Source organism: Periplaneta americana, chromosome 12 (genome assembly GCF_040183065.1).
Source record: "Periplaneta americana isolate PAMFEO1 chromosome 12, P.americana_PAMFEO1_priV1, whole genome shotgun sequence".
NCBI lineage: Eukaryota > Metazoa > Arthropoda > Insecta > Blattodea > Blattidae > Periplaneta > Periplaneta americana.
Window position 1 is genome coordinate 18,410,360 of NC_091128.1, and position 18,036 is coordinate 18,428,395.

Genomic DNA, 18,036 nt, shown 5'->3' on the forward strand with positions numbered 1-18,036 from the left:
CTCACGTAATAGCTGTTCGTGCAACCAAAATCATCACATAACATTGACATTTTGTGATAACATCACACTCAGTATATATAAGACTTACTGCACATCATATAACAGAAATCTGAGAACCCAACACAGGTTCTTGCCTGTTTTAAAGATGGCGGTTTTCGACCTCACTTCCTCATGTGTAGTTAGTGATCTAGATGGCTGTTTCTTAGTTTCACTTGTGTGCACTTCGATAATATTGCCATCTAGTAGTGATAGCTTCAGGTACCTCATTAAAAATGTAGGACACTTTTATTTTGTAACTTATTTACTGACTGTCCCTCGTATTTTCAGTTTTCTACTTTTTATTTAAAAGTGCCATTGTTTTGAAATTGCTGATTATTTGGGTGCCAGATACGAGGAATTCTACTGTAATTACTATGGGTTTCATTTCATTTAGTGTCCTGACTAAGGGCAGGTCTTTCATTGCAAACCCAGCTTTTTCCAATCTTTCCTATTTTCTGCCTTCCTCTTCGTTTCCTCATATGATCCATATATCTCAATGTCATCTATCACCTGATATCTTCTTCTACCCTGAACTCTTCTCCCGTACATTATTCCTTCCAGTGCATCCTTCAGTAGGCAGTCTCAATCAGTAACCCAATCAATTCCTTTTCCTCTTCCTGATCAGTTTCAGCATTATTCTTTTTTCACCCACTCTTTTCTTGCTATGGATGTATACATTGTAAAAAGTGTCAGAGAGATTAATTAAGAAGTGGAAAAAGCATTGTCAATAACAAATTTATAAATCTGTATGTTTTGTATTTTCAGACTGGCGTAGATCTTACACTACCTACTGTCACAGTTACCAGACCACCACCAGGTTTCACTTCAGACACTAGTGTTACGAACAAGCAGCCTTTACCAGCCGAAGGACCATCAGCTTCAATCCAGAAGGCTGCAGATTTTCGAGATGTACAAAACCCGACATTTCCCCAATTACAAACTCCACATTCCAACATCAATCAGCCAAATTACTTAGTGCCCCAAACACCATGTGTGAACCCAGTACAGATGTTCCCAGGCTCTTATTTTCCGCAGACAGTACCTGTTCAGCAGCCTATGTTTTTCTCTGAACAACTTCTACAGCAACAAATATTACAAATAATCATGTTTAGTAACCCTGCATTGGCGATGTTAGTCTCTTCCCAGATGGCTGCTAATCATATCAAAGCTGTAGCAGCTATGAATACTGCTCTTGCATTTCCAGTACTTAATCCTCCAGTGATGTTCAACCCAGCCCCAGTTAACCCTAGAACCACTGTTACTGAAAGGGCAGCAAATTTAGGACAATCAGAGGTAGATATTTCAGAGATTTCCACTGCCTTATGTAAAGATTCTACAAGTCAATATCAGCCAAATCAACCAGTGGTTTCAGAACCATGTACCCCAGAACCAATAGTAAATTATCCTGCTTCTCCAGAAGAGACAATGACACATTCCAGCATCCAGAATAGAACAGCAACCACTAACACAAGGGAATCTCGAACTTTTTTTACCAAACCTAAAAGTGATAAAGTTGATCAAGTAACTCAACACATGTCACAGTTGTCGGCTGGTGTCCAAACAACTAAAGACTCTACCTTATTGAGAAAAGAAGTGGAAACAATAAAGATGGTCGAAAATAGTCCTTTGATTCCACCTACCTTATTGAGAAAAGAAGTGGAAACAATAAAGACAGTCGAAAATAGTCCTTTGATTCCACCTTCGATTTCTGTCAAACCTGATTGTGATAAAAGTGACCAAAAAACTCAACACATGTCACAGTTCTCGTCTAGTTTTGAAGCATCTTTTAACCTTTCTTTAACAAAGGACTTGAAAACAGTAAATCCAGTTCCCAGTAATGACTCAATGGAAAGTGCTTCAAGCTGTTCAGAAATCATAAACAATGTACGTTAAACCAAAGGTCCCGGGTTCGATACCCAGCTCCGGAACAATTTTTCCCTCGAAATTATTCAAATCAACTTTACAGGGAGTTATACCTGAAAATCTTGATTTGCATAATACACGTCACTGTTCGTTAACAGAAAACCACCATTTAAGTCACACGGAGTTAGTGTGCACTCGAAGTTGGTTGCTTGACAGTTGTCAGCCCACTTTGAGGTCTGTGGATATGGAGGGAAAAATTGGATCGGTGTCGGTTAGAGTTCCCGAGTAGCTCAGTGGTAGAGCGTTGGTACGTTAAACCAAAGGTCCCGGGTTCGATACCCGGCTCCGGAACAATTTTTCCCTCGAAATTATTCAAATCAACTTTACAGGGAGTTATACCTGAAAATCTTGATTTGTGTAGGTAGTGTTTGCTTTTCAAATGCAAATTCAAATGAACACTCTCAACCATTATTTACAAATTAGAAAGCATGCTTCCACTAGATTCATTCTCCAGTCTTTGTGTTAAAGTTCTGAATGATGTGAATAGGGCCTCAGAATTGTTCTGTTCTATGTCACATACATTCAAGTATGTGTATGTGTGTGTGTATCTAATGCTCTGGATTTAACAATGAAGTCATCATCCTTCTTGCTTCCCAGTATTTTGATGGAAGGTCCACAAATGTCCTAAGAGTTTCACAATTAGCCAGGTGCTCCATCTCCATGTCCTCTTCAACATTCAAGTATACTTGGTGTAATTTTTAACTTTTAATATCTAAGAATCCGGTTTCTATTCATCACGTAGCATGTTAGATTTAGATTATCACTGGGAATGTTAACTTTTTTAACAATATACATCTCTTGGTTATTCATACACTTCTGAATAGCTAATGTTGTTATCTCAGTAATGTTTCTTATACAATTTCAGGACTTTCATAGTAATACGTGAAGTCTTTTACTTGTTGGGAGAATGACTTCCAAAGAGTATCCATCTTCATTCTTGAGTGCTTCACTCTCCAGTCTTGTATTACTTTCTTCCTGCTTGAAAATAAGAAAAATGTTTCATACATATCCTAGACTGGCCATGTCCAGTTTTTAGTTCAGTAGCTCTTATAACATGTGTCAGTTTGGACAAGAGATCTCTAAGAGAGGGATCATCTATCTAACACAGTGTATAAAGAACAAGAGATATTTTTAATAATCTAGTGTTGTTGTAATGTAAAATATAACAAATTGCAAACAAGATAGCTATAAGAGTAAAGGTTTTCTCTTTAGATGCCATGAAGGTGCATGGGAGACATGGGAGTAGAGCTCCATAATTTCAAGACCTTTGCATTAGAATGAGGTAATATAGTCAGCGCTGTATTTTAACCACTTTTTTACCTTTCGGAAACATCCAGTGCCCAATTTTACAGAAGACAGAGTGGATCCTGACTGAGTGTAAGTTTGGCAGTTACTCTACCAACTGAGCTGCTGGGACGTATTTTTGTTTTCTGTGAAGAGAGTACCAACCTCTTACACTACCCTTAACGTGGAAGACCAGGGAATTAAATAAAAAATTTCAATAACAGTAGCTCCATATAACATAACTATTAAAGAAATTTCTGAGACTCTGAAAACATAAATCTTTGTCTTGGTTCCTTGTATGCCATACCTGTGTAGGAAAGCATGCCAATACAATCCCTATGGAATTTACAGTCAATCTGCTTTCTAGAACATTCACTGAAAACATTCCAGATGACCTCCTGGATAGCAGTTTTTCATTACTGCTGCACCAGTGATAAATACGATTATGAATTATGGAGAAATATCTTGGACATTTCATGTTGCGTATTTTAGTATATTTTCGGGTTTCCATATCTTCTTCATATCCCATAACATGTGAGGGTTACATCAGTCTGGCGATTTCGATTGTGAGGGATATAGGGAGCAAGTCTAGTGGTAGGGCTGCTATCTCTAAGTCTCTAGACTGAATTGAACAGTATTTCCTATGTTCTGGATGTCACAGTTATACTGCTGATGCTTGGTTCATCAGGGCCTCGTTTGTAAGAACAGGGAATCGGAGAGGCTATGTTTTTGTCTCAATAATAAATTATTAGGAAGAGTGAACATTGTCAACTACCTTGGATTTTTATCATCATTTACACATGACCTTGACATACAAAATATAATTATCGAATTTATTAAAACGTTATGCATAATAAATTCAGTTTTGAAACTATCATTAGTTCAGAGGAATACATGAATCAAAATTTATAAAACTCTTGCCCGACCAGTTTTATCTTATGGATGCAAAACTTGGACCATAAAACACGTGACTCCTCAAGAATAACTGCTGCTCAGATGAAGTTCGTGAGACGCTCTGCAGGAGTCACAAAATGGAACCTCAAAAGAAAAGATGATATCCTGAAAGAACTCACAACCAAACCAATATTACAAGTTGTAAACAATCAAAGGAAAAATTTGGAAAATCATGTCAGAAGGATGGACAGAACATGCATCCCAAAACAAATCCTGCAGTATGCTCCTTATGGAAGATCTGTTGGTCGCCTAGATAAAAGATGGACTGATGTGAAACTGTAACAGACCACCTGGTCTAATATATGTTTTGGATGATGATGATTATTGAGAAATAGGATACGGCAGTGATTACAAAATTACCCTGAGGAAACATGTCCCATTACATCGTGGACTCAAATCTCCAGTGTGGAAAATTGATGCTCCAACTGTTTGGCTAAGTGTGCACAAGACCTTAACATAAAATTAGCTCCTTACTTGTAATGGGACCATTATCTGAAAGAAATTGAATCTGGCAGATTGCTGACTTCATCTGCGTGAATACATGCATAATGGAATGTAATTGGATGCAAATTAATTTTGTAAGTCTTGAATGTGAAAATAAGACTTATTTTCACTTGAAGATGGATGGAAAAATTCCATTTGTGACCCACAAGGATATATTTTGTCTGTCCTCTAGTATGTAAATATTATTGATTGTAATTGATGACTTAGTTTAATATATGAGTTTAATTCATAATTTTCCCCAGCTTTGCCTACACCCCTTTTTCGTACTTTTTTTTTTTTTTTTTTTTTTTTTTTTTTTTTTTTTTTTTTTTTTTTTTTAGGAAATGAACTTTATCACTGAATATTATAATGAATTTACAGTATTTCAAATATAAAATAATATGTAGGTATACTGTCAGCAAATACCTAATCCAATTAGAAAGTGTACCTTTTCATTTTCTTCATCAAAATCCGGAAATTTATCTCCAGAGCTAAAGTCACTTGAAACCTCTTCTAAATCAGAATCTGAGTTAATACAACAAATTGTCTTGTGCATTAGTCAGTGCATTACTAATGCTACAATTCTTCAATGATTTAACCAGTCTCAGTTTTCACATGATTCTTTGACTCATTCACAAACTCAGTATCAGTGTATAAGAGGCACCCTATTTTTCAGACCTATTTTTTTAAGAAAAAAAAATGTGTCTTATATTCCAGGAAATACTCTTTTTTTGAGCCATAGACTTATGACATAAAAATATCATATGCTTGTACAGACACACTCTTTCAAGCATATGTGATGTTTGGACTTAAATGTGTATATTGAAGTGATCAAGTGCTGTGAGGAGCATAATAGTAAACAGACATATGCGTGTTTGAAATGCTGACGACAGATGAAACATGTCACTTGTCCAATATGAATGGCAGTGTTGCACTGTAATCCACAAGTGGTTGATGGAAGTGTATGATCAGGACATGTCAGAGGAAAGATTGCAGGAATGATATCATGCTTTCTATGATGAACATGAGAGTTTGAAAGACGAGCAGTGTTCTGGACATCTATTAACATGCACTGGAGAGAAAAACACTGCACAAGTGGATGCCTTGATTTGCCCTAAAGCTTGGTTCAGATGCAACAGCTTACTTGATGTTTTACTTGCACATGCAAAAAGATGCAAGTAAGGAATGTGTGGACTGTAACACTGAGCAATTTTTAGAACTAAACAAAGACTGAACACTAAGTTGGAGGCATTCAGTTCTAAAAATTGCTCAGTCCACACGGTTCTTCTTACTTACAACGTTTTGCATGTGCAAGTAAAATGCCAAGTAAACTGTTGCATCTGGACCGGGCTTAACACAAGAGTGTTTGTCAATGAAATTATTGCAGAATTGGGTCTCAATCATATGCAATAATACTGCACCATCTTTCAGAACTCCATGAAATTCAGAACAAATAAACCATGCAACGGATACCAAATTTTATTATACTGAAATAGAGGTAAACTCATCGAGTTTTTTTTTCTTCACGGATGCTCAATCTTTCCATCTCTGCTGATATGGCAGACATCTATGTGATAACTGATAATCCATAATAATTCCATGTGTGTGTCAGCCTGATCGGATTGAAGACTCAACAGACTTACAAACAGAAGTTTCCTCTGAGTGACTCGGAGGAAATTTCAGTGGTGAAATAGTGAAAAGTGATCATCTTGGTAAGAGTTTAAATGTCTTACAATATAATGTACAAAGTTTCAAGAAAAAGACGGAAGAGATGGAGGTATATTTAATTTCTAAATGCATTGATGTGTTAAGTGTTTGTGAGCATTGGATGTCAAGAGATGAAATTGAACTTGTGCATATGGACAGTTACAAACTTGCTAACAAATATTGTAGAGTTAATTCATTACAGGGTGGTGTTTGTTTGTTTCTTAGAACAGATATTGATTTTAATATCATAGATTTAGGAAACATATGTCATGAAAAACATTTTGAGGTAACTGCAGTAGTGTTACCTACATATAGATTAGTAGTTATTTCAATATATAGAACACCTGAAAGTGATTTTAAAATCTTTCTTGAATGCATTGAGCACTGCTTACAAATTCTGTCTTATCAGTGGTTAGGATATAATATAATAATAGGTGGTGATATTAACATAGATATAAGAATGAACACTAAAAATTCTAGAGATTTGCTTAATGTGCTGAGATCCTATGGATGCTACTGTACAGTTTTTAGTTCAACAAGAGAAGCTGCATGCTTAGACAATATTATAACTAATATAAACTCTAAATCTGAAGTAGAAATAGTAGAACCCGGGTTATCTGACCATGTGGCAATCCTGTGGAAACTTAATCTGCCTGACAACCAAGATCAAAATATCTCAAACAGTTATATTTATAGAAGAGTATTCTCTCAAAAAGGTATTGAGTTTTTCGTTAGGGAAGTGAAGCATAAAGATTGGATTGCCAGTTTAGAATCTCACTATAGAAATTGCAGAGGCGGTGATTTGTTTGATGTTTTTTTTTTTTTTTTTTCATATTTTTATTGACCTTTTTAACTTTTATTTTCCGGAAGAAGTGAGGAAGATTAAAAGAACAGAAGTACGACACGACAAAAGCAAATGGTTTACAAAGGAACTGGAATATATGAAAAATAGGATGATACTACTGTCGTCCATATATAAATTTTCTGGGAAGGAAGAAGACAGAGTTGAATATAAGAAAGCAAGGAAAACTTACAAAGATTCATTAATAGAAACAAAAAAACAGAGAAATGCTATTTTCATTGAATCATCCAACAACAAATGTAGAGCTGCATGGAACTTGATAAAGACAGAATGTAACAAAGGTGTCAAAAATCAAAATATACCAATTGAACTCAATGAAATGAACAGGTATTTTCTTGAATCTGTGGAGCATATCATTTCAGAGATCAGTTCTTCACATATAACAGCAGAAGTTCTTCTAACAAGCACACCTGTGCAAGTGCCAGAGATGGGTTTCAAATGGCAGTATACATCATGTGAGGATATAGTTAATATTGTGAACAAAATGAAAGCATCAAACAGCAAAGATATTTATGGAATATCCAATAATTTCCTGAAGCAAGTGATTAATTATATCGTATATCCATTGACAGTGTGCATCAACGATTGCCTGGAAATGGGGATATTTCCAAATAGTCAAAAATACTCGAGGATTTGCCCAATATACAAGAAAGGTGAGAAAGAGAATCCAACTAGTTATAGGCCGGTACCGTATCTATTATTCCTATTTTCGGAAAAGTGTTAGAATGTGTAATGAAGACTCAATTGGCAAATTATTTTGAAGGAAATGACTTATTGTGTCATACGCTGTTTGGTTTTCGTAAAGGTAGAACAACAGTTGATGCTATTTTATCACTGCTGGAATCAGCATACAATGGTTTTGAAGATAAAATGTACTCTGAGATCACGTTATGCGACCTAACAAAAGCTTTTGATTGCGTTTCAGATGACATTTTAAGACTTAAGCTACAATACTATGGTATAAATGGAAGGGAGTTGGATCTCCTCTCATCATATCTGTCTGGTAGAAAACAAATAGTAGAAATTCAAGGGATCAGGTCTTTTGAAGGAGAAGTGCAACATGGTGTCCCACAGGGTTCCATCTTAGGACCTTTCTTATTCCTAATTATTGTAAATGATTTAAGTTACAACATTATGGCCAAATCAACATTATATGAGTAGCTTAATATCAAAGACGGACATCTGACTTCAATAAAAATTTAGATAGCTGTGGTTTTTTTATACAAATTTCCATGCTGTTGCCAGTTATAGTGAAACCATATGCAAACTCTAACATTATATTTATAAAATAAATTGCCTTAAATATTACAAAGAACACTGTGAATTAAAAAATTGCCTCTAGATCAAAACTATGGAGAAGACAGATGTCCGTCTTTGATATTAAGCTACTCATATGCAGATGACACTTCTTTTATAACATGTTCGACTAGTGCAGCAGAACTGCGTCAGCTAACCTCAAATACAGTTTTGGAAGCAGCAGAATGGTTCAGAGCAAATAAGTTAATTTTAAACGAGGAGAAGACTCAAAAATTAATTTTGTCATTGAAAAAAGAAGAAGGGTCTGAAGAAAAGGCAGTAAAGTTACTTGGTATCCATCTTGATACAAAACTAACCTGGGATTGTCACATTGAATACATCTCTCGGAGACTGTCCAGAGTCCTGTACCTCTTAAGAGTAATTAGAGATAAAATACCCGGGCAGTACCTAAGAAGTGTTTATTTTGCTTTTTTTCATAGCATATTGAAGTATGCAATCCTGGTGTGGGGAAACAGCAATAAACTTATTGAAGTCCTACTCATTCAGAAGAAAGCAATAAGAATTATCACAGAAGTACCAAGCAAAGCACATTGTAAACCACTGTTCATACAGGAGTTCATCTTAACAGTTGTTAATGAATATATTCTGGAACTCCTTCTTTACATCAAGAAAAATCTTTATGGCTTCACCAGTAGGATGGATAAACATGAGTATAATACTCGGAATAAAGAAAAACTGGACATACCATTTTGCAGGCTATCCAAAGTTAAAAGTAGTCCTAACATGTTGGGCTGTAAAATGTTCAACATGTTACCACAGGAAGCACAGGAAGTGTCACTTGACATATTCAAAGTCAAAGTGAAAACGTGGCTTCTTAGAAACCCATTCTATTCTGTACAAGAATATTTTGAATCAGAAAATCAAGCTGTTGATATTTTTTAGGTTTCTTTCTCTGAATTGTATTATTATTTTGTAATATATTAGGAAATTCTCATAAATTGTTAATTAAATCAAATAATATTTGTGATCAGTGTGTTACAATTTTCATCTAGATATTAGCCTATTTTTGATGATCTTGACTCTCAATTGTAAACTCTAAGGAGTATTTCTGATCATTTTGTTTTATGTTTAGTGTTGTAATAGAATAATTTTCTTTTTTGCACTATAATTTCACACGTGTAATTTGACAATGTCATTAGCTTTTGCTATAACGACAGCTAATAAATACTATACTACAGAGTCGACCAGAGCCACAGCAGTAGTAATACAGTTGAAAATTAGTACGGAGCAGAGGCACAAAGACAGTGTCCTTCACAAACCTCTGAGATACCCTTGTAGGTGTCTGTAGTAATGAGCCAGACAGCCGACTTGTTGAAAGATTTAATCATTACCCCTGTCTTCAATCAGCTGTGGCATCAGCCACGTTTCAAACATGTTTATACAGCCGGTGCTGACATACTGCGGAGAAATTTTAATTACTTCATCTTTCGTAAACGAAATAGAACATGTTCAAAACCAAGCTCTCATGCTCATTACTGGTGGAATCAAAACAACTCCAATAGATTCTATGAGATTCCTCACTAACATTAACAGCATCAAAATGACAATAGAAGAAAAAGCACTGATTCAACATGAAAAACTTACCAGATTACCAGGAAACAATTGGCATTCATACAGTCCTCTCTGTAGATTAAAAACTCAAAAGGTTTTATATCCATGGTTCAAGAATTAAAACAGAAAATCAACATCCCGAATTTAAAAGAAAACTTACAAATTAAACCAAACCCTTTAATTCTATTAAATATAGAGTATAATCTAAATTTAACAGAAGAAATACTGAAATCAGAAGTAAACACTGAAATAATGAAACAATTGTCTTTAGAGACAATTAATATTAGGTACCCTCCACAAAACTGGCTTCATTTATACACCAGCGGATCCTTGATTTCCAGGGAACAAGGTAGCTGTGCAGGTGTTACGTGCTGTCTCTTCTCACTTTATAGATCTCTTGGATATGAAACAACAAGTTTTGATGGAGAAATCATTGCAATAAATGAAAGTCTCAGGAATCTTCAGTAAATTTTTAAGAATGCAGTTATATTGTCAGACTCCAAAGCAGCTATTCTATCAATAGTCTCGAGACACACACCTTCATCTCAAACAGCAGAAATATCTAACATGCTCTCTCAATTAATATCACTCAATAAAAGAATTGTATTCCAATGGATACCATCCCATTGTGGAATCCTGGGAAACGAGAATGCTGATGCTTTAGCAAAGAAGGACAGCACTGCTACTTACAGACCTGTTACTAAATCTACATATTACTCTGTGAAAAGATTTATTAAATCTACATACTTAGACTTCAACAAACAAAATTTGATAACACAATCTCAAGGGAAATAAATGGAACTCTCTGCATCATAATTCACAGTTAATTCCTGATTTACCACGCAAATCATCTGTAGCTGCATTTAGATTGGCAACAGGCCATGACTGTTTGGCCAAACACCTGCATAGAATTGGAATATATCAGTTCCCTAACTGCCCATTGTCATTGTACAACTCAAACCAAGAAATGGATTCGGAACACCTCAAAATCTGTGCTTCAGCGGCTGACCATGACAATGTCTTTGAAAAATATTGGAGTGCATGAGGTCAAATGACTTTACTGTCAAATGCCTGGCATTAGAAAACAACAACAACATAATTGAAAGAGAAAAATTCTATCCTGCCAAAATGGTTCTATTTGTGAAGTTTTCTAGAAAAAGGAATTGTGAATGCTGACAGATGTTACAGCACTGACATGGATGAAAGCCGCCATTTCAATGAAAGAGGTCATGCCTTCTCAATTCAGACATCATCCCCTTTGATGTCAATGTAAGACTCTGCACAACAGCAAACATCTTGTCAAATTCGGTCACTCCACTATAGTCCCAACATCATGCCCAGCACCTTCCCCCATCTTCCCAGTTATGCAAAAGTTAATGAGAGGGTAGCATTTCATCAGCAATTAAGAAGTTAAAGAATTAGTTCGAAAGTTAGTACATGTGCAGGGCACAAACTTTTAGGAGAAGAGCTTCTTATACTTCGTGAAGTGGTGTGATAGCTGGTGACTTATTTACAAATGGCTTTTAGAGAACCCAGAGGTTCATTACCACCCTCACATAAGCCTGCCATCGGTCCCTATCCTGGGCAAGATTAATCTAGTTTGTGGTGACTGTGTCGAAAAATAAATGAAGAATTTCACCTCCAATCCATAATGTATTTGGTCTCCAAAATGAAAATTCCTATTGATGGCAAACCTGTGAAACTTATTTTCGGACTACTCTTCATATTTTTGACGAATTATTGTGCATTCAGTTTAAGTAGTTCGTTGCAAATCCATATGCATTTAATCTCTCTCTCTCTCCTTTTTTTTTTTTTTTTTTTTTTTTTTTTTCAGGAGCGATGATAGTGAAGAGATTTCAGATACTCCACCACCTAAAGTAAAGCTAGAGCCACACTATGTTAAGAAAATAGGTACATTATTGTCAGTATATATTTGCTTATTTTTAATAATTTATAGTGGTTACAGGCAAAGTAAATCTCTTCAATATTTCCTGAGCACATGGTTATATATCCATTTGATTAGACTTGAGCTATAATGTGCCCAAAAGAGGTGAAACTGTGATTATAATATTTGACCAATGTTTTTAAATTGCAACTACAGTATTATCTTTTAACTGCTTCGTTACTTGACACACAACTGACAGATTTCTTCTCCTTCCCTGTGTAATGTGATTGTGTGCCACTGCGCAACCAAAAGCCAGAGCTCAGGTCCTAATGAACAGCCTGTAAAATTACGTCCATATTGTACACAGCCAAACTTTGCTACTGCTTTTGTTTGTGTTTGGATAACAACCCCGCCCTGCTATCAAGTCCCTAAGTTTGTATAACATTTCCAAGTTGTTTTTATGCCTTTCAACATAAGCTTGCTTCTAAAAAAAAGCAAGGGTGGCTAAAAATTTGGAGGTTTACTTTTATAAAATCAGTAATTATACAGACAGCCCCAACAAAATATGAACGAATTTATTTTGTTAATATTGAGAAGCTATTAGTTATTTGTTCATGATACTGTTGGAGAACACAAAGCAGGCTTGGGAGTTTATGTTAAAATGGTTTTGACAGTTTTGCAGAGAATAAAGATTGTTTTATTCTATGTTGAAACAAAGTCTTTGATTCAGATGAAGTGCCAGTACCGTCGATTTTTTAACTGTAGAAAGGCACCAACTTCTGGATCAATTCTCCAAGTAGTGAGAAAATTCAAAGAAAATGGAAGTGTTCTTAACTTAAACAGCGAATTCAGGTACACCAAGAACTGTTACAACAGTAGAAAATATTGAAGCTGTGCTGCAGTTACTGGCTCGGAGTGCTCGTAAAGGATGACACAGATGTGCACTAGAAGTTGAAAATGAGACCGATGTCTCTGAGAAGAATTAAAAAAATTGAGTGAAACACATGTTAACAGCAAATGACAAACATATCTGCAACATCATGTGCAGTAACTTCATTTTCAAGATGGAAGAAAATGAGGACTGGATTCAGAATGTTTGATTCATGGATGAAGTGCATTTTCATCTCAATGGTGTCGTGAATCATCAAAACTGGAGATTCTTGGGTTCACACCCACCAGAAGAAATGTGGAACAACCACTTCATAGTCCGAAATGCACTGCTTAGTGCGCTCTAAGCACGAAAAGCATTATTGGTCCCTTCTGGTTTTCAGATGAAAACAGGAATATGCTGACCGTCAACAAGGAACAATATCAACATATCATAAGAAGATTCATAGAAACATTAGATGATTTCGGGATCCAACAGGATGGTGCAACATCACATACTGCAGACTCTATAATTGTAGTCTTGAAAGAACATTTTCAAGACTGGATGATTTAAAAGAAAGGGACTTTTTTTGGGCTCCTCACTCATCAGACTTAAGCCCTCTTGATTTCTTTTTATGGGGATATACAAAGGACAATGTTTATGTGCAGAAGCTTAGAATCATCTGTGAGCTGAAGAGAAACGTGAAGAACTTCATTGAATCTATATCTGACGACATATGGCAGAGAGTTATTGACAATTTTAAAGAATGTTTAAATCATTGTATTGCCATTCATGGTGGTCATTTTGAAAATGTTATTCATCGTGCATGAATCTCCCATGTCCTGTTTTTAACATGTGCAGTAATAATTGAAATATATAAAATAAGTTCAAGATTGTTCATTATTAAAATCGTTCATATTTTATTGGTGCTCTGGTATTATAGATCCTATCTAGCCAGAAATTATACCATTATTGCATGAAATTTCAGATTTTTCTTCCAAAGTGCGTGCTGAAAATGACAGAATAAACACTGTATAATATTAATCTTCATTAACTAAAACACGAAAGTCACCTTCAATCATTTGTCTTCCACAATATAGTAATTAGCTCTAATTAAATATTTCCACGTGATGAAAATTATAGTCACTTCGTACCTACTGTATAGGCCCAAAAATAAGCCGCACGTTATATCCAAATTTTAACTGTGAAAAGCTGAGGTGCTGCGTATATTCGCGATTCTGGTAGTGAGCACAATGGGAGGAGGTCCGCATTTTAATAAACAGAATGCCCATAGAAGCGAATAGATGATGTTAATATTGGTTTTGTGTTTCATTCTTTCGGGTTTACCAACCTTTTGTTATTTTTATATTGTAGGAAGAGCTGTGACATCATATCTCCGATGCCATTAAGTCATTCTAGTAAATATGTTGGAGTGCATATGACATGAGTGGAATGTCACCTTGATGTCTGCTGTGTGCAAACCTCTGTGATTGTAAACAGATTTAGTGTTGCTGTTGTAGTTGTATGTTAAAATGGAAAAGCTCAAAAATATTTAGTGCATACCTCACAGACATTACTATTTCCCTCCTCTGTATTAAGAAAAAAGTTTACTTATTACTAGACATCGGATTTTTAGGCACTAAAAATTGCAGTTTTAGACGCCTAAAATAAGCTCAAAATTTGTCAAATTAGGCTCTATTTTAATGAAAATAGGCATTTTAGGCACATCAAGGTATCATACTTATTTCTTTCACTGAAATTTTTAGTTATACAGTAAAATACGCACAAAAAAGTATGTTTAAACATTAAAAAAGAATATTATATTATATTTATAAACAGAGCTGCACAAATTTAATATATTGAAACTAATGAAATAATGATTATTGATATCAAGATTACTCATTTTAAGTTATTGAAATTCAGTTACATGCTCAGACTTTATTATAATTATCTGCACAGTACACCACCAGAATTTTTTCTAAATTCTCCACAGTTAACCTTTGCCTTTTGTCACTGAGAATCATTTTGAAAGCAGAAAAACTTCTTTCAACCGAAACTGATGTGAGAGGCGCAAATTTTAATTTAGGTACAATAGAAACATCAATACTTACTGGAACATTTACACTTTCCCCCGATATCACTCTTGATACTTTTTCCAACAATGAAAATCCTACATTCTTATTTAATACGTTGTCCCACTTATTTTTAACTTTTTTCCCAGTTTCGCCCAAAGCAGAATGTATGTTCACTTGAGCTTCCTTTACTATTGCTATTTGGCTACAAAGAGATTGTTTTTCACGTTCTAATTGTTCAATGCTTGCAGGTATGAAAGAAAAGTTTGATGTTATGTAGGCAATATCGTTTTTCACTCGTGAGTCATTCAGACAATCTTTCACTGCTTTCACACACGCTGCACTATCAGTTTCAGGTAATTTATCAATAACTGTGACCACTTCTTTAAAATACTTAGAATAATACACCACTGACTGAATCCAGGTTCCCCATCGTGTAACAACCGGCTGAGGTGGGAGTGGGATATCTGGAAAGTTCTCTCTGAATATTGAAATCCTGGATGGGGCTTTACAAAAACATTTTTTTGTGTTAGAAATAAACGAATTGACAAGAGGAAATTCATTCCAGATTGTTTCAGAAACCCTGTGAAGGCCATGTGCTAGACAGGTTACATGCGTGAGGTTAGGATAAAATGTTTTAAGAAGTGGAGCTGCAGCAACCATGTATGAGGCAACATCAGTACAAAACAACAGAACTTTAGAATCGTCTATATTACCTGAGTATAAAGACTGTAGGCCTTTATTTACAAAATAAGCAATGGCTTGGCTATTCACTTTCGAAAGTTCCTTAACACATACGAGGTGTGGAAACGAAGGTCCATCAGGACTAAGTTTTCCTACTACCATATTTGCTATATACTGTACCTATTCATAGGATCTGAGGTTTCATCCACAGAGAATCACCTATATCCTCCCGAATGGAAGCTAAAGTTTCATTGTATATTCTGTCTAAGTAATTTTTTCTTAGGGTCGACTCAGATGGGATATTTTGTTTGCAGTATTTTTGTAAAAACTGTCTTAAAACCGGATTTTCAATTGCATTCCAGGGAATGTTAGCAGCAACAAACGCTCTGGTTAAATCAGCATAGAAATTGCTGCTGAGATTGGATGAAGTAGGCTGTGTTAGTAAAGTTTGTTGCAGTTGATTTTTCTGCTGAGCTTTAGCCTTATGAGCCGCTCCTTGCACATGCTGCTTTAGGTGGCACTTCTTTTCTTGCGAAATCTAAAAATGTAAAGTAAACTGAATTAAAATAAAATCCTAATTGTTGTATTACCGTATTTCTATCACAAAGTTAGTGGGTTCGAACAATCAAAATTTTAATGACCTGCAAATACTTTAACTATCGGAATTTAAAAGGTTAAAGTGTAGTGGTCTTAAAAAGAATTATACCTCAGGATAGCTCAGTCAATGTATAAATATTATAGGCCTACTCATTAAAATTAATAGAATTTATATATTTCAACTATTGTTACATACCTGTTTGCTACAAATCTTGCAGAATATTATTTTTCCATCATAAGTGAATTCTGAATATTCTGTTAGCCATTGCCGGATCAATGTAGATTTTGCACTTATATTTTTCGGCATTATCGCGTTAAACTTCACAGGAAAACATCCTACCGCTCAAAACTTCTCAACACAAATAAGGTGAGGGAAAGAGCAACTGTTAACGAGCATTCAAATGAACCGTTGTTATTGAGATTCAATTGGACAAAACTACAAAGTTCCACTTATTGTTGCATTTCCTGGTAGTGTTAACACTAGGAGGGCCATTCTTTTAAATATTTTGTAACGGTTTACCCTACTAATTCGCAGTTTTATGACTTTTCATAAATATTTCAAAAACACTCTTTCTCCAAAAATTGTGATTTTATGACACTCTGAAGGGCAGTACAGCTAATCGGTTTCAGACCGAAAACAGTCATTATTATAGTACCAGTATAGTATATCTCTGAATCGGTAGCAGCACATGTTGTGATTTTTGCCTGCTTCAAAACTAAGGTTGGTTCTTTGTCGGCATTTATGCCTCCAAACATGTTAAATTCGGTGAAATCTATTGTGGGTGTCGTGAGATTCAAAACATTTTGTTTCCTTTATCAATGGTTTCATGGCCGGTGTGAAGCAAACTTTCTACTTTTTAAATGCCTTAAATTTCGCAGTGAATGCATGTATAAATTATAAAAAGAAGAGTAAAATGCGAAACTTTACAGTGAGTTAGGCATTTTTAGGCGAATATTAACAAATTAGGCTCTAATAACCGTTTTAGGGCATTTTAGGGCACTATAAAACTCTTTGAATACCTTTCAATTTCCATGAGACACAAATATTAATAATTATTTTTACTTTTCTCCTAAAGAAACAAAATAGGTATTTGCCCTAGAATCCGATGTCTGCTTATTACTATTACAGTTAATAGTGATTGATACCATGCCTAATAAGAAAAGAAATCTGTTGAAGGTAAATTCTGTTGTATTGTTTTTCAACCAGAAGGAGCAGCAATGAATCAAACTATTTTAAAAATGTTATCAAGAGTGAATGATTAGATTTATTTACCTTTACCACAGAAAAGCACAAAGTATACATGTTAGCATTTAGCCCTGTCACAGTTACAGCCTTTTCCCTCTCATCGTCAAAGAAGTACGGACTTACAATTGCAAAAGAAGATATTGCGCACCATACTGTTACTTTCATACTGTGAAGTGGTTTCTCATTAATTTCTTGTGGCTTTGTGGCAGACCAATAACGGAAATTTTGTTTGTTAATAAACCTAATAAATGAAAATGGGCTTCATCGCTCATCAGTAAGTTGTTACTCATTAACTCATTCTGATTTTCATTAATTAACTGCAGAAGAGTCTGACAGAATTGAAGTCTGTTTCCATGGCCCTGTTCCTGTAGTGCATGAATAATTTGAATCCCATGAGGGTGGAACTGAAGATCATTGTTGTTGTTTAGTGCCTTGCATCTGGCAATGAAGCCATTAGCATCATTATGTAAAATCCGACAAATGCTGCGATGGAAAGCCCAAGTGACACAGAAGGACGACACGCAGACTGGCATGGACTCTGTTCAATGGCCTCACTCACTGCCA

The 18,036-nt window shown here is 35.3% G+C and overlaps 1 protein-coding gene and 1 long non-coding RNA gene across 2 annotated transcripts in view; both read left to right on the forward strand.

Annotated features, from left to right (window-relative positions):
- LOC138709943 (uncharacterized) overlaps positions 1-1,932 on the forward strand; it is a 92,725-nt gene extending 90,793 nt beyond the window's left edge. The window contains exon 4 of the mRNA XM_069840630.1: positions 805-1,932. Coding sequence (XP_069696731.1) covers positions 805-1,932 — 1,128 coding nt within the window. The remainder of the gene's footprint in view (positions 1-804) is intronic.
- A 10,015-nt stretch (positions 1,933-11,947) lies between these two features.
- The window catches only part of LOC138710209 (uncharacterized), a 33,547-nt gene continuing 27,458 nt past the window's right edge, over positions 11,948-18,036 (forward strand). Inside the window, exon 1 of the long non-coding RNA XR_011335173.1 lies at positions 11,948-12,031. This is a non-coding gene — a long non-coding RNA (uncharacterized lncRNA). The remainder of the gene's footprint in view (positions 12,032-18,036) is intronic.